This window comes from Carassius auratus, chromosome 47 (genome assembly GCF_003368295.1).
Source record: "Carassius auratus strain Wakin chromosome 47, ASM336829v1, whole genome shotgun sequence".
In the NCBI taxonomy this organism is placed as follows: Eukaryota; Metazoa; Chordata; class Actinopteri; order Cypriniformes; family Cyprinidae; genus Carassius; species Carassius auratus.
Window position 1 is genome coordinate 844,131 of NC_039289.1, and position 27,913 is coordinate 872,043.

General features: G+C 34.0%; 2 protein-coding genes and 1 long non-coding RNA gene across 5 annotated transcripts in view; 2 read left to right on the forward strand and 1 right to left on the reverse strand.

Annotated features, from left to right (window-relative positions):
* LOC113064690 (uncharacterized) overlaps positions 1–27,913 on the forward strand; it is a 163,471-nt gene that overhangs the window by 128,598 nt on the left and 6,960 nt on the right. The window lies entirely within an intron of this gene.
* On the forward strand, positions 1,293–3,484 carry aqp12 (aquaporin 12). Its single transcript, XM_026235552.1, has 3 exons — positions 1,293–1,943; positions 2,863–2,979; positions 3,082–3,484. The coding sequence occupies exons 1-3, from the start codon at positions 1,346–1,348 to the stop codon at positions 3,207–3,209; spliced, it is 843 nt and encodes a 280-aa protein (XP_026091337.1). The 5' UTR covers positions 1,293–1,345; the 3' UTR covers positions 3,210–3,484.
* On the reverse strand, positions 15,206–27,720 carry LOC113064672 (zinc finger protein 239-like). Of its 3 annotated transcripts, XM_026235546.1 has the most exons (4): positions 27,334–27,720; positions 23,112–23,215; positions 19,259–19,332; positions 16,894–18,832 (listed from the first exon to the last, which is right to left on the reverse strand). In XM_026235546.1, exons 3-4 carry the CDS (start codon positions 19,305–19,307, stop codon positions 18,024–18,026), a joined length of 858 nt encoding a protein of 285 aa, XP_026091331.1. In that variant the 5' UTR covers positions 19,308–19,332; positions 23,112–23,215; positions 27,334–27,720; the 3' UTR covers positions 16,894–18,023. The 3 variants fall into 3 exon arrangements, with proteins under 3 accessions (XP_026091330.1, XP_026091331.1, XP_026091332.1); XM_026235545.1 differs by lacking the exons at positions 23,112–23,215; positions 27,334–27,720 and adding an exon at positions 21,841–22,011 and having other exon boundaries at positions 15,206–18,832; XM_026235547.1 differs by lacking the exon at positions 27,334–27,720 and having other exon boundaries at positions 23,112–24,397.

A 27,913-nucleotide genomic window follows, 5' to 3' on the forward strand; every position in this document is an offset into this window, starting at 1 on the left:
TCCTACAGGAACACCTCGGGTACGTCACAACAAGCTGGTGTTACACATCAACTCTTTACTATGGATACGTGTGCACATCTACTAAAATATCAGAAGAGAGTCTGTACAAAGATGATTGAGGAACAAAAGAGCAGTTTAAACAATGAGATCCAGCCTCGTCCACTAGAGGGAGTCAGTGAACAGCCACTTCAAACATCGTGCATTTAAAATGGATATATTAAAAGACACATATTAAAATGTAATATACAAGGCATATATTAAATAAAAATTGTAGATTTGAAATGACTATATTAAACTAAAAAAATCCATTTTAAATGGTTACATTTAAATGCATTAAAAATTGTAGACTTAAAATGCATATAACAAAAAGTGTTGATTCAAAATATATATGTAATGACGATGGTAAATTTAAAGTAAATGTGTTAAATAATTGTAGATGTCAAATGTGTATGATAAAATGTGATATTAAAAAAATGCATATATTAAATAATGATTGTAGTATTAAAATGCACGTATTAAAAAAAATTACATTTGTGACCCTGGACCACAAAACCGGTCATAAATATAATTTTTGGTTGCACTTTATTTTACAGTACGTGTACTAACATGTACTTATAGTGTACTTACAGTGTATTTATCTAAGAAAGTTCTGGTAATACAAGGTAACTACACGGGGTAGGGTTAGGTTTAGGGGTAGGTTCAGGGTTAGTACCTAGTTGTTACATAGTTATTGTTATTACTATAATAAGTACATAGTATGTACATGGGGAACAGGACTGTAAAATAAAGTGCTACCTAATTTTTTTTAAAATTGGGATTTGTACATCATCTGAAAGCTGAAGAAATAATCTTTCCATCGATGTATGGTTTGATAGGATCCGAAAATATTTAGCCGGGATACAAATGTTAGAAAATCTGAAAAAAAAAATAAACATGACCTGCCTTTTAAAACGCATGTTAAATTGAAAATTGTACATCTCAAATGCAAATATGAAATAGCATTGTAGATTTCTAATGCATAAATTAAATAATAAAACATTTCAAATGCATATATAAGGAGTGTGCATTTAAAATGCATATATTGTATATATTTATACAAAGATGAATAGCCCATTTTAAACAATGACATCCAGTGTCATCCACTAGAGGGCGTCTAAGCAAACAGCCATTTCTCAAAGTGGCCTTGAATAGGTCAGTGTGTTTTTTGGCCTAAAGTGTGTGTAAAATCCCCTTTGATAAGAGCACGGCCTGTCCGTGTGCCACGTTATCACACGCTGTGAGCAAATACAAGCCCCGCTGAGCTCAGATCTTTCTTTCTGTCCAGCACAGCCATCTGAACACCAGCATGTCGGGCCTTAATGCTTCACTAGGCTACTTTCTAGCTATAGTTGGGGTGAGCGCGGTGGGACGGGTGCTGGTCACGCGCTGGCGGCCGAGATGGACGTTTCTGACCGAGTTCATCGCCGCTTTCGCTCTCTCCGCTTGTAGACTGGAGGTGGACACCATCGCGGAGGTCGGTCAGTGGGCCGGGGCGCTTGGGCCTGACGTCGCCATCACTATGCTCTTCATTTCCATCACCGTCCACGGCGTTATCATGCAGGGCGTGAGTGGAAACCCCTCGGTGACGCTCATGGGTCTCCTGCAGAAAGACACGGGCGTCGTTGTGTCTGTCCTTAGCGTGGCGGCGCAGTTACTCGGTGCGTACGCCGCGCTCCTGGTGGCTGGAGAGTACTGGCAGATGGAGCTGACCGACATGCACATGATCAAGAACCTGATGATGTCTGAGTGCAGCACGTCGCTGCAGGTCTCGCCGCTGCAGGGGGTCTTCACCGAAGCCCTCGGAGCCCTGAGCTTTCACCTGATTTACCTCGTCATGAAGAGCAGGTCACAGCTGCTGAGGATTCCCGTATTCTCCGTGCTGCTGACACTCATCGCCTATGCAGGTGAGTACTTTTAAAATGCATGTTAAATAGTGATTGTGGATTTAAAATGCATATATTAAATTACCTAGATTTAGAATTTATACATAAAAACTAAAAATGCATGTATTAAATAAATAAAGTGCATGTAATATATAAAACATATAGGTTTAAAAATGCATACAAGTAACGATTGTGTATTTAAAATGCATGTTAATTTAAAAATAAAAAGATTTCAAATGCATATATCAAATTAGGATTGTTTATTTAAAATACATTCGAAAACAAAAAACATACAATAAAATTGTAAAATATATTAGCTATTTAAAATTCATAAATAAAAAAAATGTAGATTTAAAATGCATATAAAAAATATTTTTAAATTCAAATATGTAAAATTGTAGATTTTTAAATAATATTACATTAAAAATCGTAAATAAGAATTGCACGTTAAAATGCATAAATAAAATTAAACATTGTAGATTTCAATGCATATATTAAGTAAGGATTTTGGATAAAAAATTTATAAATTAAAATTGTAGATCTCAAATGCATATTTTAAATAATAATTAAATTAATTTATGTTTAAAATTCATAATAATTTATAATTGTGTGTTAAAATGCATTTACTAAATTAAAAATGGCATATTTTAAATATTAAAGATCATAGATGCATATATTTAATTAGGTTTGTACGTTTAAAATACGTGCATTAAATGACAAATTGTAGAGAAAAAGTATATACAGATATGCATATATTAAATAAAGGTTGTAAATGTAAAATAAATATTTAAATTAATATTTGTAGGATTAAAATCTGTTCAATAAGATGAAGTTTGATTAGAAAATCAATTGCACTTTTATAGAAATACCAGAGCGGTGTCTAAAGCAGTTTTCCAGTGTTTTAACTCCTTCATCCTCACAAATGTCTCTGTCTCACCAGGAAATAACTACACGTCTGGATACGTGAATCCATCTCTGGCTTATGCCATGACATTCACTTGTCCGGGTCACTCTTTCCTCACATATTCTCTCGTCTACTGGCTCGGGCCTCTGATCGGTGAGTCCTTGTCAGAAATGTTCTTTAATAAGACAGTAGTTGAACACCTCAAACCTTCAATCCAGAAATGGTTGCTGAGATTGCAAATTATGTGTTTTTTAGGCATGACTCTTGCGCTCTTCCTGTATTTGGGAAATATTCCACTGCTGTTCAGCAGGAATCTGCTTTACTCCAAGAAGACACGTTTCCGGGTTCCCAAAGGGAAAACGTCTGAAGACAAGACCAGCTGAAGAGACGAGACAGAAACACAGCACTGATAAACTCACTTAAATCATATAAACACATTAGCATCCAACTATAAATCTGCTTAGTTTCGGCAAACCCCTCGTCTTAGGGGAAATTATTACTAAAGAACAGTTTAACACATAGCAAAAATATAAAGAAAAATATTTAATAATAAAGGAAAAAAGGTAAAATCATATAAAATAGGTGATAGGTTGTCTATAAATGCCACTTGATGAAATATTAAAAGTTTGCCACAATGTAATAAAATTATTTGTACGTATTTTAGTCTTTCATAATTGCTGTTCTTTTTTATTCCTTGTTTGGTTTCTCGTGGCTTTTTTCATTTCCATGTGAGCCGTTTTGTTTGATTCGTGAACAAATGACTCTTTTGAATTGAATCTTTTATGGAATCGTTTAAAGAGACTCGTGAGCTAAGGCATTACGGATTGGTTTGAATCATCTTAACCAATCTTTCACAATTTACTGTTACTTTCAGCAGTATCTCTCTGGATAAACCTTGATGTTTCTTCAAGTAAATATGTTGGTGTTGTAGCCGATATAAAGATGTCGCAACAGGCATGAGGTTTCTGTAGTATTACACTGACCTGTATAAATACAAATGCATTCAAACGCTGTTCATTTAACATGTTTAAGTGGAGTCTAAGTTGTTTTTGAGGGCAGTAAACGGGGCGTAAACTCAATGCGTGTGAAAAACTGACTTTAAGTAATCCAATAACAACTCCAGATGATTTTCTCTCTTCTGTTTACACTTATCTTCTTCATCCTTTCAGGTGAGTCACTAAACAAATACAGTCGATTGGTAGTTTTATCAGATGATTTTGTGTTTAATGAAACGTACAGTAAAAGACTAATCTGTGTTGAGACCTGTTCACACCAAGGACGTAAACTATGATTCACAGGAATCATAAGATTATTTTAAGTTATTTTTTTATTTTTTATCACATTACGTTTTTAATGCGCTTGGAGGAACTTACTCGGCAAATGCATTTCTAATCTCTTTTTATTTGCATTAACGTTTTAAAGTCAAAACCCACCTCAAGCGAGCGTAAAAACGTGAAATTTTTTCATTTGCTGTTTTAAAGCGCTTTAAAGTCGGATGGATTTTGATTGACTGAAATTTTTTGTTCATCAGTTGTAAAGGAAATAACTCTGAAAGTTCCACCTATACCTGTTTTTGTCATTAAAGTTTAGACTTTCAAAAATGTTCTGGTTATATTATAAAGAAGGGCTTTATGTTTCAGTGTTTTTCTGTTTCTTCCCTCAGACTCTGACCACTGCTGTGGTTCTACCCAAGCTGCGATCCGATTGGCCATCTCTGCTCTGGTGGGCGTGGCTACTGCCACTGCAGTGGTTTATGATATCAGATATTAATGAGTTAAATAAAACAGGAACACAGAGCACCACCTTGCTAAATTTCCTCTATCTCCTTTGCTCGGATGTACATCATTGATTACGTAACTTGAGTGTCCACTACTGGCAGAAACCTTGCAATGTGCTGAAGTGAAATGTCCTAAGCGCTTGATCACTTGAAATCTGCTATGGAGTTTATTTATTAAGGGAGGTTTCCAATCTAACATCAGATCAGAAGATCAGTGATTTCAAATCACTGTCAAATGTTACGTGTGGATCATTGTGGCTGCTGAGAAAAATTAGCCTAAATTAAGACCTAACATATTTTACTAAAGTAATATATTAGCAAGTGAGTTTTGCACATAAAATTATAACTAGACTGTGAACTGGTTGCTTTTCCTAAAAGTTCTTAGAAACTGAACCACTCAAAGGGCAAATGTGTTGGAATGAACTGTGTTAAGTAAAACCTTTCTGCCCCCGTGTGGTTCCTATCAAATGTAATTTGGGTTGAATTTTCAGTTGAATTAATTTGGTTTTGCTTATTTTGTTTTCAAATGTTACGCATTAATACAGCTAAAATATAATTAAAGTAATTAAAGTTTTATATTTTTATGTCGTTGGTCTCATCAATGTTAAAACCTCTGCGGGGAAAAGTACTTCAAAGGTCCAGAAGATGAAAATGCTGTTCAGAGGTGCATTAAAAAGTGATGTAACTTACCTTAAGATAATTTTTTAAAATAAAAAGATAATCATTTTAATCATTCACGTGTTTTGTGAAATACTGTAGACGCTATTTTAGAAATGGAATCTATTTTGAGAATGACATGAAGTTTTCCAACAATTATTATGTAACACATAAGCCAGAAATGTCTGGTGAAATGTTGACATGCCTTGACAATTGTGCTTTCTCAAAGGCTAGAGTCTGACTATACTGTATTTACTGTAATTTGTGTTTTTACTAAAAAGTTTTCTATAGATATTGCAGTGAAAAATCTGATATCATGACAGCCCTAGACACAAATAACCGAGATCGCTTTAATGTACTTTACTCTATTATTAAACAATTATAAATATGTTGTACATAGTAATATAACGCTGTTAAACCTGCAATAAAATTTTACTTTGCATTGATGTGACCAGGCACATGCCATACACAATTGATGCCCCAAGTTAATTTTTTCTGGTTCTGGCTTATTCGCATCGTAAACTTTTGGCATAGTTATTGGCAAAGTAATGGTGGGTGTCTGGTTAAAAAAATAAACAAAAACAAACAATACACATGTACTTGAAAAGACCATTAGAGTCATATCCGTAATGTTTTAAAACTAGGGTTGCAGAGTGGTGGATAATTTCAATAAACTTTCCAAAAATCCCCGGAATATTAAAAACAATCCCGATATCTGATATCCAAATATCTGTAATGTTTCTAAAATTTACTGGAAACTTTCCACCTTTTTTGCAGCCTTAGTCACAAGATGTACTGACACAGATATATATATATATAAAAATCACACATGTTTGTTTTCTCTCTTTCCTTTCTGTCTGACAGTAACCATAAATAATTGTATAACTATATCCATAAAAGCATGAAAAAAAAAAAAGCTTAGGTTATCACACTAAGACCCGGTTTCATAGACGGGGCTTAGACTAAATCTTGAGACAAAACAATGAAATACCTATATACCTATAGGTACCTATATAGAAGTATAAGGTCTTTAGTTTTATCAGATTTATAAAAGAAAGATACAACTTTACAATTCTCTCCGAAAACAGCTGAGCTTCTGGAGGTGTGTCATGGGCGGAGCTTAAGAGTCACGAGCTGATTGCCAACAAAACACAGAAATTTGATGCAGTTTTACTCACCGCCTGCAGTTTTGACCTCACGAACGGGATCTTTTATCGCTGGGACCGCTCCATCTTTCAATATCAAACATGCAGCGTCAAACTGGGCCTTGTTTATAAAACAAATAAAAACACAGAAAAACAAACTGCATTCACTGCTCATGCAACATTATGTTCTTTGGGAATCTGAACAAGGTTATCTTTCTCTCACATCCAGAAACACACTTCTTTGAAGACATTCAAAGTCCCGTTCCATTAACCTGAATGAAGCGTGCTGATTGGCTGCTTCTGCTCTCACTCTGGTGGATGTTTGCACTCTTCTCGGAAAAGTGCCTATATAAGGAATTCTGCCCTTTATGATGTCATGAAGGGCCATGCTCGAAAAAAACCCCGTTATGAAACATATAAAAGAATCAAAAAGTGGGGTAATGATTACTACCAATTAATGTTTTATTTAAAACATCCCATTATTATAAAATCCACACACCAACATTTTTTACCCTTTATTTGTCTTCCGGTAGTACTGAGTTAATCATAGTCGCCACTTCTGTCTTTCCTATCGTTTCTTGTTTCTTTATATCCATATAATACCAAGTCTCATTCTGGTTTCAACCATGTTTATTGGATACATATGACAGGAGATTTGTTTTTTAAAGTTTGAACCTCTGACCATTGGCAATTACACTTCTTGCATTCCACTGCAGTATATTTAACCCTCTGGGCCTCTTCATTTAGGGGTACACTTGGCTCCTTTGCGCTCAAAAGAGACAGAAGCCTTTAAATGTTAACAAATTCTAAAATAGAATTCTGTATCGCTTATTGTCTCTGGATGTTAGGACAAAAACTACATGGAAAAGATTCTTTTTATCATGTCATGTCTTGATATTTTATTTTTCATCCTTGCAAGATGGCCAGACAGCAGTGAGCTCTGCCATATATGAGACAAAAATAAGTGAACATGCTTCTGTGCTTTTATACTCTTTTGGCCAATTGTTTTTAAAAGCAGTCTTCCAACATTACCAAATATAGCCTAAGAAAGCGTGATGAACACTTGATACATTTCCTTCCTCACACAGATTCTTCCCTAAATTTTTATTAAATTTACTTTTCTTAAAGCAAGAACAAGCAGGTCATTGTGACATCTACTCATTTTTTTCAGACTGAAGTAGGCCTCATTCTTAAACACTCAAGCAACAGTTCATAATATGGAAGATTTTTCAGAAAATATATGAAGTAAATATGAATAAATTAAGACTAATTGATATTTTCCCTACACTAGTAATCTTCTACTTGAATATTATTTTTAATTGGATACTTCTTTAGTAAATATAAAGATAATTTTCATTTCAGCAACTATTTCTAATCACCGGAGTACAGTCTTTGGTTACTCTACTCAACTCTCCTCAACTTTCAAACTTCCAGCCATGAAAATCTCCTTCCACATTAAGAACATGAATGTGGTTTCTCCATTGAATAAACTTTCATGACTGAAGCCCTCAAAAAAATGTTTTGCCACATTGATCAATTGAAAGGTTTCTCTCTAGTGTGGATCCTCTCATGTAATCTCAGATTTGTTGATTGTGTGAATCTCTTGTCACAGTGTGAACACTTGTATGGTTTCTCTCCGGTGTGAATCCTCTGGTGCTGTTTCAGTTGTACAGCTGTAACAAAAGTCTTCTCACACTCAAAGCACATATATTCCCTCACACCGGTGTGTACAACAAACAAACAAACTCTGGTGTGATTGCTCTGTTAGTTTGAGTAAGTGTGAATGCTGCCATCTGAACCCTGGTGCACACCAAACAAATAGACGGAAACCGCTAAAAAGATGGGTTTCAGTCCACTTCCAAACGAACTCTGGCACGGTTTGTATTACATATGAACGCAACATGGACCAAATTAGGGGTGACCCCAAATAGTCGACGATTTGATGCTTCAATTCGAGGAGCCTGATTTGGGAAGTCGTGGCCTAATGGTTAGAGGGTTGGACTCCCAGTCGAAGGGTTGTGAGTTCTAGTCTCGGGCCGGACGGAATTGTGGGTGGGGATAGTGCACGAACAGCTCCCTCTCCACCTTCAATACCATGACTTAGGTGCCCTTGAGCAAGGCATCGAACCCCCAACTGCTCCCCGGGCGCCGCAGCATAAATGGCTGCCCACTGCTCCGGGTGTGTGCTCACAGTGTGTGTGTGTGCTCACACTGCTCTGTGTGTGTGCATTTCGGATGGGTTAAATGCAGAGCACAAATTCTGAGTATGGGTCACCATACTTGGCTGAATGTCACTTCACTTTTGACCAGTGTTCAGAATAACGCCGTTTAAAATAATGGAGTTAGGTAACAACGTTATTTTTTAAGTAACCGAGTAATCTAACGAATTACTTTTCCTGTCATTATAACGCCGTTAACATTACTGGACGTTAAATGCGGTGCATTACTATGCATCGATTTAATAAACTATGTAAACCAACAGCAGCAGAGATGGCGAGTCAGGAGCAATCCGATGAAAAGTTGTCATTTTCAAGGTGGAGATATAAGCGCTACTTCAAATTCACTGTGGTCAAAGGCAAGAACGTGCATGTAATGTGTACACGTAATGTGTGACACGCATCAACAAAGCTAGAGGCCAAAAACACTTTTCTTACAAAGATAATACTTGAAGTGCAGGATAAAACTCTTGCTGTCTGTTGATGTGCAATAAATATCGAAAGTTATGTATGAACACCTGTCTGTTCTACTCATTTCAACTGACTTGTGAAAACTGCTAAAAAAAAAAAAAAAAAACCAGTAACAGTAACGCAAATAGTTACTTTCCCTGGTAACGAGTTACTTTTATTATAGGGTAATTCAGTTACTAACTCAGTTACTTTTTGGAACAAGTAGTGAGTAACTATAACTAATTACTTTTTTAAAGTAACGTTCCCAACAGTGGATTTGATCACCAATCTCACAGTCGAATATTCGCGGGGTGTTATTGATTATGCCATTCTGACTATATGGGAGCGCTCAAATGTCTGATTTCACATAGAACTTGCGGTTTTCTCCCAATAAGTCAATATGCAGCCTATTATGATAAAACTGTGAATATGAATCTGAAAAGAAGCTTCAAATTAATATTTTAAAGTGCGTGAATAAATCCAACCACCTCCATAGATTTATGTTTCACTTTCCATAATCCGTGACGGACAGAGGAGCATCTTAGCGGCAGGGATTTAAAACTTTACCAAGACTCAAACCTGACATAGGCAGAGACTGGATTTTTTTCGAACAGGTGGGGTTCAAGTGATTTCAAAACACTTCAGCCGGTGTATATATATTGTGGATATATTATTTACCTGATATAAGATGCATTTGGTTTTGAGTCAAGCACTTCATTGTAGTACTATGCTGATTATCTCTTTACATCGCAGCACGAGCAGGTCAAACTACAAAGCAGAATATTAATAACTATGACTGGGACTGTTATATACTTACTATTATAATGAGAAGACCATTATACTAAAACACTGAATATTTTGAGTTTAGCTGCCGTGTCTCTGCACATTGTTTCGTGAAGAACGCATCCACAAAATGAATTCATTCAGAGCCCCGCAGATGTGTTAATATGCGTTAGGGCCCTTTAGTTTAATCCCATTGATTAAAAACTTGCTATAAGATGCACTCTACTGGTCATCTTCAGCGCACACAGCTCAGAAATGCAGAACATTAATAACTACTGTCATATAGGCTAACTTCATAATGAGAGCACTATTGTAAAAATTGTGAATTGTTAGGGTTTCGCAGACATTTAGTGTTAACTATCTTTTGATCAAAGCATAAAAATATTCACCCTGTTTGTATCTGTTTGTGTTAACATCAGTAATTATGGCTGTCGAATGTCTGACTAGACCTAATGTATTTAGCCCCGCTCCCAAACATGATTCGACTATCAGTCGAATATCAGCAATATTTGAAAATTCTGATTCGACTATAAAAATCCTTAGTCGGGAACATCCCTAGACCAAATACTTCTAAACAAACCAAAAACAGGAAGCATTACTACTCATATTATTTATTAACAGTAAAAAAAAAAACCTCAGATGGTCTTTGGGGTCTTTTTTGACACAAAATGACTTGCTCAAATTAAAAAAAAAGTTCCCTTTGTCCAAATGGTTTGAAACCTTCTACGACTCTCAACACTTTCTAGATCTACAAAAAAAAAAAAAAAAAAGAAAGAAATTGGAATGATATCTGTTTTTATGTTAGCGTGACAAAATTTGTGACACTCGTGGTTTTAATAAGACTAAATTCATCATCAAACCCAAAAAACAACGCAGAACACATCAACAGAAATGGCACAAATAAAGTGGCACACTTCCACCAATGCAAAACACATCCACAATGCTAAATTATATTGCTCACAACACGCGTACACACACACACACACACACATAGAGAAATACATTTTTGAGACTATAAAAACTGTTCTCTTATCATTTGTCAAATAAAATCATCCAAAATGCAGAACCAACAAAAATATAAAGTGGTGACACTGACACCGACAATGTGTACACACACACACAAACACTTGTGAGGTTATAAAACAACTGCTCTCTTATAATTATTTCACAAAAATCATGCAAAATGCAGAACCACCAAAGAGGGAGAGGGAGTGAGAGTGAGATGACAGGATGAGACAAAACAATTTAGCACGCACACACACACACACTGATACACACACACCTGCTCCAACCCCGTCTACAGAAGTCATGCGGTTTACCATGCTTACTGCCTGCAATGCATTGAAATGTAACATTATTGAAAAACTGGGTTTTTTTCAGTAAAAGAAATAGCAAAATTTGACAAAAAATATTTTATTTTTGTTATAATTGTGATTTTAAAATATTTAGATATGAATCCAACTGAATCCAACTTGTGAAAAGATATATTTCAGGTAGTCAAATAGCAAATAGCATATAGTGGAGCTCTATAGCCATCCAGTGGTTAAAGTGATTTTTTTTTATTTCAAAAAATGGGTATAAATGTTACATGAAATCTTTTTAAATTATCCATGTTATCCCCATGAATGAAAGTTAGAAATCTGGGTCTTTTATAAAGTGAATTGCACATAAAATGCTGTTTTTGTAAAAAGCCTATTTAAATAAATATTTATTTATTTATAGAAATTTAGAAGATATCATAAATCCTCCAAAACTGCACAAATGTTGAGTAAAAACATTATCAAACAGAGTAAAATAACATTTAAAAAAAAAAAAAAAACTATTATCTTGTTACAAAATTAAATGTTATTGTTTGGGGTCTCTGGAGTGTGGACAGGAAACGAAGACCATCAGAGGGTTAAAAAAAGAAACAAGACCCAAACACACAGCTGATGAGAACATTCATGAGTCACGAGTTCACATGAAAAATTACAATATGAAAGCAAGCAGCCAGTGAAAAACACAAGACACATGCTAAACAAACCACGACACACATGGACAGAAGAGTGCATGGCTCAACGCTTCGCTGTGTAACTGTTTGTTAGACTTTCTGACTGGAAGATCTCAGGCTGTACGGGTCGCCAATAACACATCCAGCACCATCACACTGAACACTGGGGACCCCCAAGGATGTGTGCTGAGCCCCCTTCTCTTCACATCAGCACACAACTCTTACCTCTTCATTAAGTTTGCAGATGACACGACTGTGGTGGGTCTCATTAGCAACAGAGATGAGACAAACTACAGGAGCGAGGTGAGCCGCCTGGCCGGATGGTGCAAGACAACCATCTCTCTCTGAACGTGGAGAAGACGAAGAAGATTGTTGTTGACTTCAGGAGAGCACACACTCAGGATGTTCCTCTGACCATCAACGGTGCGACTGTGGAGAGAGTTAGCAGCAGGTCCTCTCCTGAACTGACAAAACAGCACTGGTCGAGAAATCACAGCAGCTTCTCTACTTCCTCCACAAACTGAGAAGAGCCAGAGCCCTTCATCATGCAAACCCTTCCTTATAGAGCATGCAACAAAGCTTCTCATCCATGCCCTCGTCATATCTAGTGTCATTAGTAACATTAGTGCTAACACACACCCGGAGCAGATTAATTTTAAGATTAATTTAAGAAGCACTTTTTTTTTTTTAGTACAGTGAATACAAAATTAGTGTGTGAAAATAAAGCACTTTAAGTACATTTTGGAAGTGTACTTGTATGTATTTTACTGCACTTTTTTCATCTGGGTGATGAAGAATTAAGAATGAACACCAACCTGTTTGTTCTTCTGTGTTTTTCATCCTGCAGGGTTCTGGATCCGTCATGTTCTCATGTTGAAAGTTTCTAAATCTGTAATTAAATGTGAACTGAGAATGAAATCCTTCTATTTGATCCTTTGATTCTTGCAAGAATGGTTAATCTAGCACGCTAGAGACACTCTGTAGTGAGAAAAGACAGGAGGCAAATCAGTAGAGTCTCTGTTTTACTGGGAAAGGCTGTGCAAGATTTACTGACCTTCAGCTTAATCTCTTCAAACTAGATCTAACTGGCTACTTTGTTGGAGGAATGCTAACCGAAAGTTTAGCCACATACACAGAGAAAATACTGAAGGCCAAATCCTGTGCAAATAGAACATTTAATAAAATAAAGAATATACATTATGGAAAATAAGAAGTAAATAAAGCTATAGAAATGTCCTTCAGACTGTCCACACAAACATAAAAATTAGTTTAGGAAAGAAAAAATCTATCTTTCTAACAAATATTTTGTTTGTGATTTACATGAAACATTGTTTGTCACAGATTAATGTATAAATGTTGTTATGATAGTAGAAGTCACAATAGCTTATTGTGTCGTTTAAGTCTGTTGAAACCGGTACAATGAGCTCAATGTGAATAGAAAACACATGCACATAAAGAAAAAGCACCAGTAAATTAAGAAAGCATCTTCGTTAGTTTGACAACACATGTGCTCCAAATATGTTGTCATATAACACATATTTTCCAAATTAACAAGTTTCACTTCTCACTGCACTGATAGAGCAAGATATTTTATTTGCCCTCTTCCATGTTTCATATGATGTTTAAATTTGCCATATTCTTCAATCTTTAAACCTTTAGCAAAACCTTTAACCTTTAGTTTTTAATCTCGCTGGGTCTCTCGCGAGAAGTAAATCAAACTTGCTTAATGTTGCAAGGCTCGTGATTGGCTGTTCGCCAGTGATGTCACACATTCGCGCGCCACAAACTCAGGATCAAAGCCTGAGTTGACAAAGAAAGTTGATGATCTGCATCATGGTACCAACCAGTGTTGGGAAGGTTACTTTGGAAATGTTATAGGTTACAGATTACAAGTTACCCTATTTAAAATGTAATAGTAGTGTAACTTTTTCAATTACTTTATTAATGTAACTAATAACTTTCGATTACTTTTCAAAATCTCTAATAAATGTTTATTTGCAACTGATTGATCTGAAGGATTAAAATCATAAGAAATTGTTTAGTGAAACTGTTTTTGAAACCAAATCTTTGCAAAACTACAGGAAACACTGCTTCTAACAATGGTTTGAAAAAAAAGGGTTAATTAAAATCATAGCTTATACATCCACTCAAATATGGTTATCTAATAATCATACATCCTATTATGTGTACTAAACTCCTGAAACACTGCGGTCTCTTTGTATATGATGATAGTTTTCTCAAAACAAGTTAAATGCTCATGAAGTGACTCACAGCAGTTCTAGAGATTGTGTGTATGTGTTCATGTAGTCATAAATCGAGACAGCAGAGGTTGAAAACACTGCGAGCTTCACTAGGCCTATGTGTTGTAAATGAAACCACATGTCTGCTTCATTAATTTCCACATGGGGCGGACCGGGAAAAAATTTCAGACCGGGAAATCTCAAACTCATACAAATTCAACAAATTCATGAACAACACTATTTTTTGTATGGACCTGATATAAAAAAAAAGTTTGAGGACATGCGAAATAATTAAAAGTTCTCTCCTGAACTTCACCTTCACTTCATTTTTTTTTCTGTCTCTTTATTTTGCCGTTATACATCTACCTCATGACTTAAATACTCAAGATTTAACAAAACTATACTTTCTAAATTGCCTACAAGTCAAAATGAGTGCATCACTACAATATAAAATCCTAATACTGAACATGAGTCATGTTTTTCCCTTACAAAAATTAACTGCTTTTATTATGTAAATGTACAGTAACCATGTTTTTTTTTTTTTATTATTATCGCAAATGGATTACCATTTGTATTTATTTTTAAATAAATAAATATGTACATTTGTGGCATGGTTTAACAACAGTAACCTTTGACTCTGGATTTAGCAAAATATTAAAACTTTGCATATGCTTTGATTCAAGTGTACTTTTGATAAATTTGTCCAAAATGTGGCATATTCTGTCCGCGTTAGGCAATAGCAATCCCGTTTTTATGACTGGATTGCTATACGAACCAGACTATGTTTCTGCATCGCAGAAATTAAAGGGCCGCATATCTCAGAATAGTCGGTTCTATTTGGGAAAGAAATCAATTAAATCTGTCTGTGGATGTGTGTAAATATTCAAATGTAATCCCCACTGTAATCTTTAAACTTTTCATAAGTAACTGTAACTAATTACAGTAACATTTATTTTGTAATTAAATTACGTAATTAAGTTACATGTAACTAGTTACTCCCCAACACTGGTACCAACAAAGCCGGACTGGAGAGTTTTGGTTTTGTCAACTCAAAACTAATCCTGTAACTCTGATTTTGTTCAGCTTCCATCATGATACAGGCCCCAGATATCTCTATTTGGTTTACAAGCAAGCCATAGCATCTTAATGGAATAAGAGAAGGAAAGAAACCCCTTACTGCAAAACTACATTAGTAAATATGTCAGCATTTATGTTCAAAGCACAACGATCACAGATAAAGCATCGACGTTCAACATTCAATGACGCTAACATTATCACTCTAAAAGCTTTAAAAAAATCGTTCATGTCTTTATGACTTTAGTTTCCTACAGAACAGGCACATATTTAGTGTTTTATCAGATAAAACAATTTAGAAATAACCTCGTGGAAAGTTTATTAAACTGTGCAAAGTGTTTTTTAAGGATGTGTAAATAAGTCAGCTCGACTCACCTCAGATGACACAAACGCGCTGAAAAGAAAACTAGTGGTGACGTCATGGCGGCGATGCGTTTTCTTCTTTTTTTTTTTTTTAATGGCGCTTGGGAAACTCACTTAAAAGAGGCTTTCCCGTAACCTACTGGACTGGAGTGTGGAGCATGACGTATATTTGGCGATATATACATACATATATATATATAAAATGTAAAAACCCTTTAGATTAAAACAAGGATAAAACTATTTTATGTACTTCATTATTTTATCTTCAAATTCTATTTATTTAACCTATTGCTTTCAAATAATAATTGCATTTTTGAGTTTATACTGTGCTGGGCCATTCACTAGCATTGTCTTAATTGTTATACTTACCTGAAACAGGATCTTTGGATCCATCAGTAATTATTTAAATTTAATGACTATAGTTATGATCCATGTATATTTGGATATACTTTTAAATCATATATTTGATTTAATCAATAGGTTTACATAATATTCACATTTGCAGTTCATAGGGGACATATTTATTAGCCCTAGTTACAGCATGAAATAACCAAATATTTAAACATTTACCTATTTTATCTCACAATTCTGACTTTTTATTTTGCAAATGCAAGTTTATATCTCTGACTTCATAACTCAATTTAACTCTACAATTGCAAGTGTGTCAATTCTGAGGGGGAAAAAAAACCAGAAGTGTGGGATTATAAAAGAAAATGAATTGATTTTTCTTATCAGAATTATGAAATTTAATTTTAGCATTGCGAGAAAAAAAGTCAGAATATTTAATTACAAAATCAGTTACCTTTTTAATTATTTTTATTCCATGGCTTGCATAGAGAGCTACTTCATTTTACTGCCACCAGATAGACTCCGCCCACCAAAGACGTCATCACTGTTTGCAAACACCAAATTGGTCCATTGTCAAAATTAACCCCTTCATCCCAATGTTAATACTAAATGGCTTTTAGATTTGTCCCTAAAATTATAGAATCATTTATTCTTCATGTTAGCATAATCAGCAGAAAATAAAAAAATATACTATAAAAGCTCTTCATGGAATTATTTACAAGTTTTTAATTCTTTGCGAGATCAAATTAAAAAGTGAGTAAAAGTAGAAACAGATGAGACAGATTCTCTCTATATTAACTAACAACATACTGTAGGAAGTCTACTCTCTTTACCTAAAAAAAAAGGAAAAAAAAGAAAACCTTAAAAGGTTTTTCCAAAATCAGTTTTCGCTGGTGTTGTGGAGAAAAGTCTTCTCAGTCCTGTAGGAATAACTCAGATGCTCAGAGATCCAGAAGACAAAACCAGGTGTTTTAACCCTCTACAGGGGCCAAGAGATCCCAGAGGTGTATAAACATCACACTTGAGCTGTCAAGATTTTAATAATCTTTGCAAACAGTGAACACATTAATAATTCTTGCACTCTCCATACACAATCTCAGTCACGCATAGACCATGAGGCTTTTAAAATGCATCTGTCATCATATTAAAACAACTTCTACAATGTCTTCTGTAGGATAGATAAAATATTCACAAAACTTGGTATGCATAAAAACACAATATTCTCTGAAAAATGCCATGATTAATGAGTTTCCGATGCTCAGGTGGCTAACAGTGTATTTTTAAGGCCGTAATACTAATGTTGTCCACCAAAGGGTTGAACAGGATTACACGTACTTTTAAGTCTATGTTTAAAATTTTAATCATATAATAGATTGGCTTATCTATTTGGCAATAGATTGCATTATTTTTTAACTCTGCATAAAATATTAAAATAATAGTTAATTAAGCATTTTTTTTTTCATTTTTCAAGTAATGTTATATTGCATGGATAAACTTAATGTGAAAATTCCACCTACTCTGAATAAAAAGTATGTGGCATCCAACATTTCATCCTTCACGTGTATTTAACAAACAGCAATTAAATTTGTATTGGCGAAGTTATATTTTTACTATTCACAAGCTGTTTTATTAACATTTTTCAAAACACTAATTGATCGAATACTTGAACAATTAGTATTATTAAATATATCAGATTTTTTCAACATAGCTTCTGATGTTCATTGATGTTTATTTTGTGTCGTAATAAATAGTAAAGAGGAAAAGACGACTGATTCACATGGCTTGAACTGAGGTGAATACACTGATCTCATGCTACATCAAAGAGTGTTAAAACTAATCGATTGTTCGTGTTTCATGATAAAATCAACAAAACTTAAAAGCTGAGACAAAGCACAAAGCTTATTGCGATTATTAGGTGTTTGGCGCACAATATACTTGAAAACATTAAATATTCTTTCCAAACCGTCAATCGAACAGCTTGTGAATAGTCATGTAACGTTATTTGCCTCAAAAAAAGACAAGAATAAGTTACGTTTACCGAATTGGATCCCATGTTAACCAATAACCTTTTTCTTTTTTGTATATTTGTCATTATTGAGTCATGTTTGGTGAAGACGTGGCGTCAGAGCTGAAAGTGCTGGAGCTAAAGATGATCTACTTACTATGAATATTTTTTGTGTGTGTGTGTAAAGAAGATAATTGTGTGAAACACTTCCCGCATGTAGTGCAGTAATATGGTTTCACTCCAGTGTGGATCCTCTCGTGTTTTTTCAGGTCTCCAGACCGACTGAATCTCTTGTCGCAGTGTGAACACATGTATGGTTTCTCTCCGGTGTGGATCCTCTTGTGCAGTTTTAAACTTTCAGCTTTAAGGAAAGTCTTCCCACACTCAAAGCACATATATTCTCTCACACCGGTGTGTATCTTCTGATGTTCTTTTAAACTTTGCGGCAGTGAAAAACTCTTTCCACACAAAGAACATGAATATGGTTTTTCCTTCGTATGAATTCTCAGGTGCTCCTTAAGGTTTGAAGCCCACAGAAATGTTTTTCCGCACTGATCACATGCATGCAGCTTCTCTCTAGTGTGGATGTTCATGTGCTCCTTAAGTTTTGATGCTTGTGTACAACTCTTCCCGCACTGATCACATGTGTACGGTTTCTCTCCAGTGTGAATCCTCTCATGTGATTTCAGATTTCCAAACTGTTTGAATGCCTTCCCGCACTGATCACACGTGTACGGTTTCTCTCCATTGTGAATCCTCATGTGATCCTCAAGATTCAGTTTGCTTGCCAAACTCTTTCCACACTGAGTGCATGTGAAAGATTTCTCTTCTCTTATTTTCTTTAGACCTTTCTGTTTGGTTTTAGAGCGACTCAAAAGTTTTTCTCCAGTTTTGACATGATTTTTCTCCTCCTTTTCGTTCAGTTCTTTACCATTCTCTGCGTTTTCTTTAATCAACACTGAAATTAAAGTAAAAGGTTTAATTTTCAGTCAATCGCAGAGAGAAATGTGTAAAGAAAGGACGTAAAAGTGTAACACAGGAAAGTAGTCATTTGGTATACAAAAATCATCGTTTTGATGTTTTATATTCATTTAAATGTCTCTGAAATTTTTCATGAATAAGGAACAATGATCTTCCAGTTATTATTATTATTTTTTTAATTACAGGCACAAATCCCATGCTTTTATAGTGAAAACCAATAAATATATTAAATCAAATCCATAATTGTCTAACATAATTTAATTTTGCTGAAAAAAATAATGCATCCACTTTATAAATGCATTTTATTTTTTCCTATAACATCTAAATCAAACTTGAAGCTTTATATTCTTATTGTTCTTTAGCCTAATTAATGAAGGATTATGAATAAAGAATAAACACCAACCTGTTTGTTCTTCAGTGTGTTTCATCCTGGAGGGTTCTGGATCGGTCATGTTCTCACATAAAACTATTCTAAATCTGTAATCAAAAGTAAAACTGAGAATGAAAACCTTCTGTTTGATCCGTTTAATTCTTGCTATAATGATCAATCTAACACGCTAGAGACACTCTGTAGTGAGAAAGACAAGTAGAACAGAAGATAAACTGCTAACCGAAAGTTTAGCCACATACACAGAGAAAATGCTGAAAACTGTGCAAAAAGAACATGTGGAAAACAAAGAAGAATATACGTGATTGAAAACAGGAAGTAAAGAAAGATTTAAATCAGACTGTCCACACAAATGTAAAAATCAGTTTAAGAAACACATAATCTGCTAATTGGCTTTGACATAAATATTTTATATGAAACATGGTTTGTCACAGATTAATGAATAAGTGCTGTTCTTGTCACAAAAAGAGTGTTTCTGTATTTGGTCACATTGCATTTGCAGCTCATTTGTTGTCAAACTGATTATATTTTCTTAATTTACTGGTGTTTTCTATTTGGATATGTTTTTATTTTATTGTATTTTTTTTAGTTGCTCTGATAATATAATATTAATGAGCCTCGAACTGTATTACCAGTCACTAATATAACTTTTTTTGTGTTCAAAATGTTAAAAATTTACATAAGCGAGTACATCATCAATCCATTTTCCAAACCATATTTTTGTCTAACCCTAAATAACTATGGTACATCAATAAATAATAATAATATATAATATAATAATAAGTGTAGAAAATTAAGCAGTTTTACCAAGATAAAACGATGGTTAATTTTGGTTAATCACTTTTTTTTTTTTTAAGAAGAAGAAATTATAGCAAAAAACGTGGCCAAAAATTTAACAGTAAGTGAATATTTGAATTAAATATTAATAGCATATTAAACAAGGATTTAATTGGCCCAAGTGTAGCAGCAGCAATTACCAGGCCTTTGGCTCTCTATGCAGGCATTTGTAATAACATGTAATCGAAGTAAATTGTTTATTTTGAATTAGCCTACATTATGTATTTTAACAGTGTTATTCGATGAAACCATATAATTATAAATTAACCAATCGTTATAGCCTCATTGTTTTATATAATGCATTTTAAGTCTTTGTAAAGGTTATTGTTGGCTAAGGTCTGTTTTTATAACCACACAAAAAATATTATCTTAATACTTTCTTGTAAATTATTATTTCAAGTAACAAAACCATGGTTAATCTGCGGTTACCATGGCTACAAAACCGATGATTTTTGGTTTTATTCGTCTTCAAACCATTGGTAATTTTCCTAGGGAAATTAAGAGAGAATATTAGATGCGTTGGTGGTGGTGAAATTATTTTCGACATTAAAACACGTTATTAACGGCAACAGCCAAAAAAGACAAACGCAAAACACAATAAACAATCTTACAATCCTGAATTAAGCCATTATGTACATTAATAAACGACTGGGACAAATATAATGTATACTGAATGCTAAACTGTGTGAATGCGCTACTGGTGCGGCAGGATTTTTTTCAGCAAAATAAACATTTCAATGTGTTTCTCACAACTTCGCTGTCTAAGTTCCATTAATGTAAATCCATTAATGTAGCTGGATATAAACTAATGCAAAAAGATTGTAACAATCGTCACAATAAACATTAGGGTCAGACTTGCATGCGTTTTGTTCACATTATTTTAAACATTTGAAGTGCTCATGTTTGCATCTCTTTTATGTGTTCTACATTTCATGCTTTTATGCAACATATTCTACATTAAAACTACATTTAGTATGAACAATAACTGCTGTACAAAGAGTTAAAAAAAAAAAACAATGCAAAAAAGCCGCCTATTTTCTGAATTGCGTAGATGACAACTAGTTTTCTTTCATCTCTTCTGCCAAATATCAGTCAAATCATTATACGTTTGCTAGATCAGAGCCAATTATTCTCCAGAAGCTTATTTCTAATGTAGCAGAACTAGATCCCTGTATTTCAGCTCGCGGGCCTGATGACGTAACAACTTTTTTACGCACCTCTGGATGGGCTTCGGGCCAATTTTTACTTCATAGTTCAGACTTGGGCCGGGCCTCGAACCTGTTGTTAGCTTCTCCGTATTTTTATATTTTATACATCCATCAATTGGTGATTAAAAAATTATATGCTGGTGGAAACAGTGCCCCAAGTGCAAGCAAGCAAGTCAGCATCTCAACAGAAGAAGGGAAGCAAAGAAACGCCCTTCTGCAAAGCTATAGATTATAGTAAATATGTCAGCATTTATGTTCAACGCACGACGATCACAGATCAAACATTGACTTCAACAATCAATGACGCTCTAAAATTTAACGGACAAGCCTAAAAAAACGGAAAAACGTTCATGTCTGCATGACTTTAGTTTCCTCTGACGTTCCTTTCCTGTTCAACTAAATCAGTCTGCAGACGCCAGAACAGGTGAATATATATGTTTTCATCTTATAAAACATATTTAGAAATAACCTCGTAGGATGTTGATTAAAGAAACCATGTAAAGTGTATTTTTTTTTTTTTTAAAAGCGAAATATCTGAACTGCTCAACTCACCTCTGAAGACACAGCAAAAGCGCGCACTGAGGAAGGAAACTAGTGGTGACGTCATGACGGCGCTGCGCAAATAACGGTAGTTTATCAAAACGCGCCAAATACTGCTCCGTCACAAGGACAGAAAGTTTTGTAATATATACAAAAATAGAGCTAAAACTGTTAATGTACGCAAACGAGCACATTCAAGTTCAGTCATGTGTAGGGTAAAAAATAATTTATTTCTAGGATTTATTTGTCATGAAATTTAAAACATGCAATCATAGTGGTTCACTGCTTTCAGATAGGTCTATAGCCTAGCCAAAATTAGTAATTGATTAGCTCTTGACGCAAGTAACATCAGTAGATAATAAAAAATAAAAATACACAATAAAAGTTATTGATAAAACGAGTATTGAGTTTAATTCATAAAGACTTGAAAATTAATGATACGGATCACTCTTATTATTGATTTACAGGCAAGCCAGAGCATCTCAACATTAGAAAAGAAGCAAAGAAACGCCGTAGGCTACTGCAAAGCTACATTATAGAAAAAAAATCAGCATTAATTTTCAAAGCACCATGATCCCAGACCAAGCATCTACGTTCAACATTCAATAACGTAACATTATCACTCTAAAAATGTAACACACAAGCTTGAAAAAAAACAAAAAAACAAAAAAACAGGAAATAATTCAAGTTTTTTTTATTTTATTACTAGCAAATAAACAAGTGTACATACAAAATAGGCACTGAACAAACAATATTAACAATTCTCAAAGGCAGACATGGATGAAATAACAATATTTAACAGTGAAATTTTACATTAAATTTAAAATCATGAAAGGCAATGAAGATAATAAATAATAATAATAATAATAAATACTAATAATAATAATACATTAAAATAAAGTAAAAAAAAAAAAAAAGCATTTCAGGAAATCGTACACTGAAAAAATAAAGCTTTAACGGACAGCCTAAAGTATCACGCACTTTCACAACAAAAATAAACTTCCTTTTTTTATTGAACAGTAATAATACAAACCTATTTGTATCATTATTTCTACACTGGTTATTTTGTCAACCTACTTTTTTTTTTATTCTTACCAAACAAGGCCATAATCATATCTAGAACATTACATTATTGTTTTGATATTGAAAATATTAAGACCAGACCACTTTGGTAAAGGAAACGCAAAAATGGTGCTCAAAGTGTGTCTCGTATATTGTCGCATAAACAAACATTGTATTTTACAGTTATGTAAACATGAAATGCCGTGAACAGCTCAACTCACCTCAGACTTTATTTGTCGAGCGCGAGCTTCCTGAAGCGTGAAGTCAAATCAGTTCAGCTCATAAACCCCGCCTTCTGCATGTGAACAAATGGGGCGCGAGGCAACTAAAATAATAATAAATAAACAAACAAATAATTAAATAAATAAAATGAGCTACATTTCAATTAAAATTTCTCCTAAAGATTGTTTCTATAATCTTAGGTATTTCCTATCACACTGATGTATGTTCAAATGTTTGGTTTTTGATGCTAAAAACGGGTGATTGACAGTTTCTCTGAGTAAAGTAAATACGGACACTTTCGGAGGAGGTTGAACCTTTAAATTTCACTTTAAATTTTCAATAATTGTGTTGTTTCGTATTGACAAGATAAGTCGAACGCCGCAAAATCAGCTATAATAGTTAATTGCTTTTTAGATAGCCTATAGCTAACTAAAATTATGGAATAATTTATTCTTGATGCAAACAGTATCGGCAGGAAGAAAATAGACAATAAAAGCTGCTGACAGAATTGCTGACGTTTTTAATTGTTGATGAAGCAAATAAAAAAGTTGAGTAAAAAAAAATAAGACAGATTTATCCACTGTTCAAATAATGAATAATAAATAAAAATCTATTGCCTATATTTCTCCACAAAAATCAATATAATAGCAAACTTAGCACGTTCCTTTTGATCTCTCGTCATATATTTTATTGTTTGGGGGTTTGTTTAAATTTAATATGATTTTAAGGACAAGTACCTGATTTGATGTCAGGAAGTATTTTAATACTGAATTTATATTTAAAGCGATTACAATTTAATAATAATAATAATTATAAAAACATTCTAATATACAAAGTATAATGCTTTAATTTCAACAGCGAGTAAATTATGGAAAAAGGAAGCAAAGAGCATTCACAATAAAGAACATTATCACCGACTTCAGTCTAGCCAGACTTTAAGCACTGAAAAATCCTGTTATAATCAATGAAGCTGTCCATACTCTGTATGATAAATGAATATCTTATTTCATATATCAGCACTTATTATTATATTGCTTATGAGAAAATTCGCAAATTTCAGTCAGAATTCATTTAGTATGCTGCGTGCCCTGAACAAAACGCCATGGTTTCAGCGATGACTCATCTGAATGCCTCTGATTGGCCACTGCATTCCTAAGCTCAACAGAACTATGTGCGATTAGTTATAATGCACAACACCGTAAAACAGTGTTGAAAGAAACAGGTGACAAGCAGGTCTAAACTTATTACAGTAATTAACACTTTTCACGTAATTTTAATTTTCATCTGTTTGATGGAGCATCCCAAGCTAGTTTTTTTTTTTTGGGGGGGGGGGGGTCTTTATGGGGGTCCCTTAATGTTTATTATGGGACGTCTGGGTTCTTCTTTGTCTTGTTGCTCGTATGGCTGGTTATGACTGGTTTATACAGAAGATAATGTAGGATATCAGAGTGAAACAGACAATTTAAGATTCGGTCAGTATACTGCTGAAACAACACAAATAGCCGAATTCCACAAAGAGGCCCAAGACATGTCTGAAGCAAGTCTAACTAACTAGCAGATTTGAACAGCCAGCAGCTCTAAAACAAAATAACACATTAATAATTCCAACTCAGAAAGTAGACTGGCAAATTTGGGGTAAGCACCCAAAATGAATGATGGGAGAGGCAACACATAAGGGAAATCACAAGACTTACCCCACTAAAGACAGAGACCAGACTCAAACTCTTTCTAGACCTTTTGACCTTTAGTTCAACACAGAACAGATCCTCACATTCACAGAGCAGCACAGAATGCATTTACAAATTAAAATGGATCAGTTCTACCAAAATGATGCTAAATTGACCTAAATGGAAATCAGTCTGTTGCATAACTTCATATCATGTATAACCCACACATTTGACTACTACATTCTAATCACTCATTATATTTATCTTTTTTATAACTATTGAATAGATTAACTCTTGTTGTTTTGCAGCACTATAAATAAAAGCATACACGAAAACCTGTTATATCTACAGTTAATTTTATTAACCAGTCACGAAAAAATACATGTAAATATATATATATATTCTAACAATAATCTTATTTTAAAAGATTTTCTTTGCTGCATCTAAACAGTTAAGAGTCCCTTATTATTTGCTATTTCACAAGTCTTTTGATATTTTCTATCTTAAACAAGTAAAATGGATGAACTGCAAAGCTTTTAAACCATTATGTTTTTCAGCCTATTTAATGAAGAATCAGGAATAAACACCAACCTCTTTGTTCTTAAATTTTGTCTTCAGTAACCCGATGAATTACTGATTTTGATGAAGCAAAATTATGAGGTCACCCTACTGGACTGGAGTATATTGATATTGTAAATTGAGAGTAGAAAGACAGAAAATGAAGAAAATTAAGAAAACAAGTTACATCACATTATTAATGAAGTATAGTTACATAAATATATTTCTGTAAGATATTTAAAAAGTAATTTTAGAAATGCCCAATTCAACGGCATATTTATAAACCATGATCAATTCTGTAAAGTGGAGGAACGTTTTTGAAGGAAGCTTCTTATGCTCTCAAAGGCAGTATTTATTTGATAAAAATAAAGTATGAACAGTTATATTGTGAAATATTTTTACAATTTCAAACAACTGTTTTCTATGTGCATATATTGTAAAATTTAATTTATTCATGTGAACCAAAGATTAATTTTCAGCATCATTACTCTAGTTTTCAGAAACCTTTCATATATGCTGATTTGCTGATCAATATTTCCTAATATGCTTTCTTTCAACAACAACAAATTACTGACCACAAACTTGTGTTCCCTACAACACACACACATCTCTTAGAAAGTATTGGTTTATGAAGATAAAAAGCTCATTGCGACAACACAGGGTGATGTTTTTTCTTATGACTCAGCAGCTGATTTGATTGGCCGACACTCTTCCCACACTCAGTGCAGTGATATGGTTTCTCTTTGGTGTGAATCCACTCATGCGCTTTCAGGGTTCCTGAGCGAGAGCATATCTTGTCGCGACACAAACACTGTATGGTTTCTCTCCAGTGTGAACCTGCTGGTGTATACTTCGATACTCTCCTTCATTGTCCATAATTTATCGGTGATGTGTTTTAGGTGGAGCTATACTGAAGATGTGATTGCTGAGCAGATCTACCCAAAAATAAATTAATTCAAGAATTAAAAAAAAAGAAAAGTATTTGAATTGTCACATTATAGATTTATCTTTGTTCGTAAATGATCTATATATCTATAATATACATCATATTGACATCAAAATTGCTACAAAAACTGAAGTCAAAAACTTGACATGACATTGATTTGATGCAAATTGAACATCAAACAAAGTGGCCTTTACACATACATACATTAAACTACATTAAACTGGTTTTAGTGTGGGATTAACTTACTATTTTTACCCAAACCACTTGTAGAAAGAGCTGTCCAAACTGAGTTTAAAATGGTGTCACAGAATCTTGATCAAGTCTTGACTAATATTTGAGGTCTGGAAATTCCTATATATACACGTTGCATTTTGTTTACATTTATCTGCATTCCAATTAATATAAAACAAAATCGCGTTCAAAAATTACGAACTTGCTAATTATCCATTGGTATCAGTCCAAAGAATGAACTCATATTGAATCAATCAAAGCGATCAGATCAGAGAATCATCTGAACTGTGTGTTATCTTAACTTTCACGTCCATCTAAGAATGAGGCAAAATATGTAGCTACTTGAGGTTCGAGAAATTGGTAGCGTAATTATTGGATTGTGACAGTTGGCGCTCAAACTCGGAAGCCCGCGGAATGTCAAAACATAATTACCTCAACAAATCACCTTTGGTCTTCATATGGAAATCATTTGTATTTCTGCTAGCTCTCACTACTTTTGGAAATGTCTTAAGTATTATTAATATTAATCACTTTTGCAAATATGTATCGTTTTATTATTTAGCGTATATTGCCCACCCCGACAAATAACCAACAACCGTTTGTGTGCATAAAACGTTAAAAGAAATGCAAAGAAAACCGTTTGTGTGCGTTAAAACGTTAAAAGAAATGCTTCCCCATGTTTTCCATAGAATAACAAACGTCTAGTCTTTTTTTAATGATACAAATAAAATTAATATTGCGCTGACAGCATCTTTATATAATCTGCAACCTGACACCAATAAAACATCACTTAAAAGAGAAAATCAAAACGAAACTTACATCTCTTCAGCTGCTCAAGCATCATCTTCTTCTACGTTTTATGGCGGGACACATAACAGTTGATGGAACATTTCCGCCACCTACTGGATTACAAAACACAGACCTTTATAAAGAACGTCTTCTGTAGTGATATTAGAAAAGTGTACCTGACATCTAACTATTTTCAAATAAAAGACACGTAAAACATATTTCAGTGTTTTGGTTTCCATTTGTGAAAAGCTAAGATTTTCCTCCACTCTCGCCAACTTTTTGCTTTTAAATAATGCTTTATGTTAGCTGCTAGCTGTCAAAACACAACATAGCCTATAGTCTACTGAAAAAAAACCCCTACTGAATGACATTTATGGCTGCAATAAACAAAAAATACAGCGACAAGATTATAAGAAAAGTGCATGTATATCCATAAACCAATTTAACAGTAATAAAAAAAATATATAATCTATTCAACTTTCATAATACACACCCATTATACGCACAGAGCTGCGATCTATACTCTCTGCTCTCTCCTGCTTGTTGATCATTTATGAAGTGTCTAAATTGTTTCTCATGTCAGAATGATTTCCAAGTTCCTCTAAAAGCT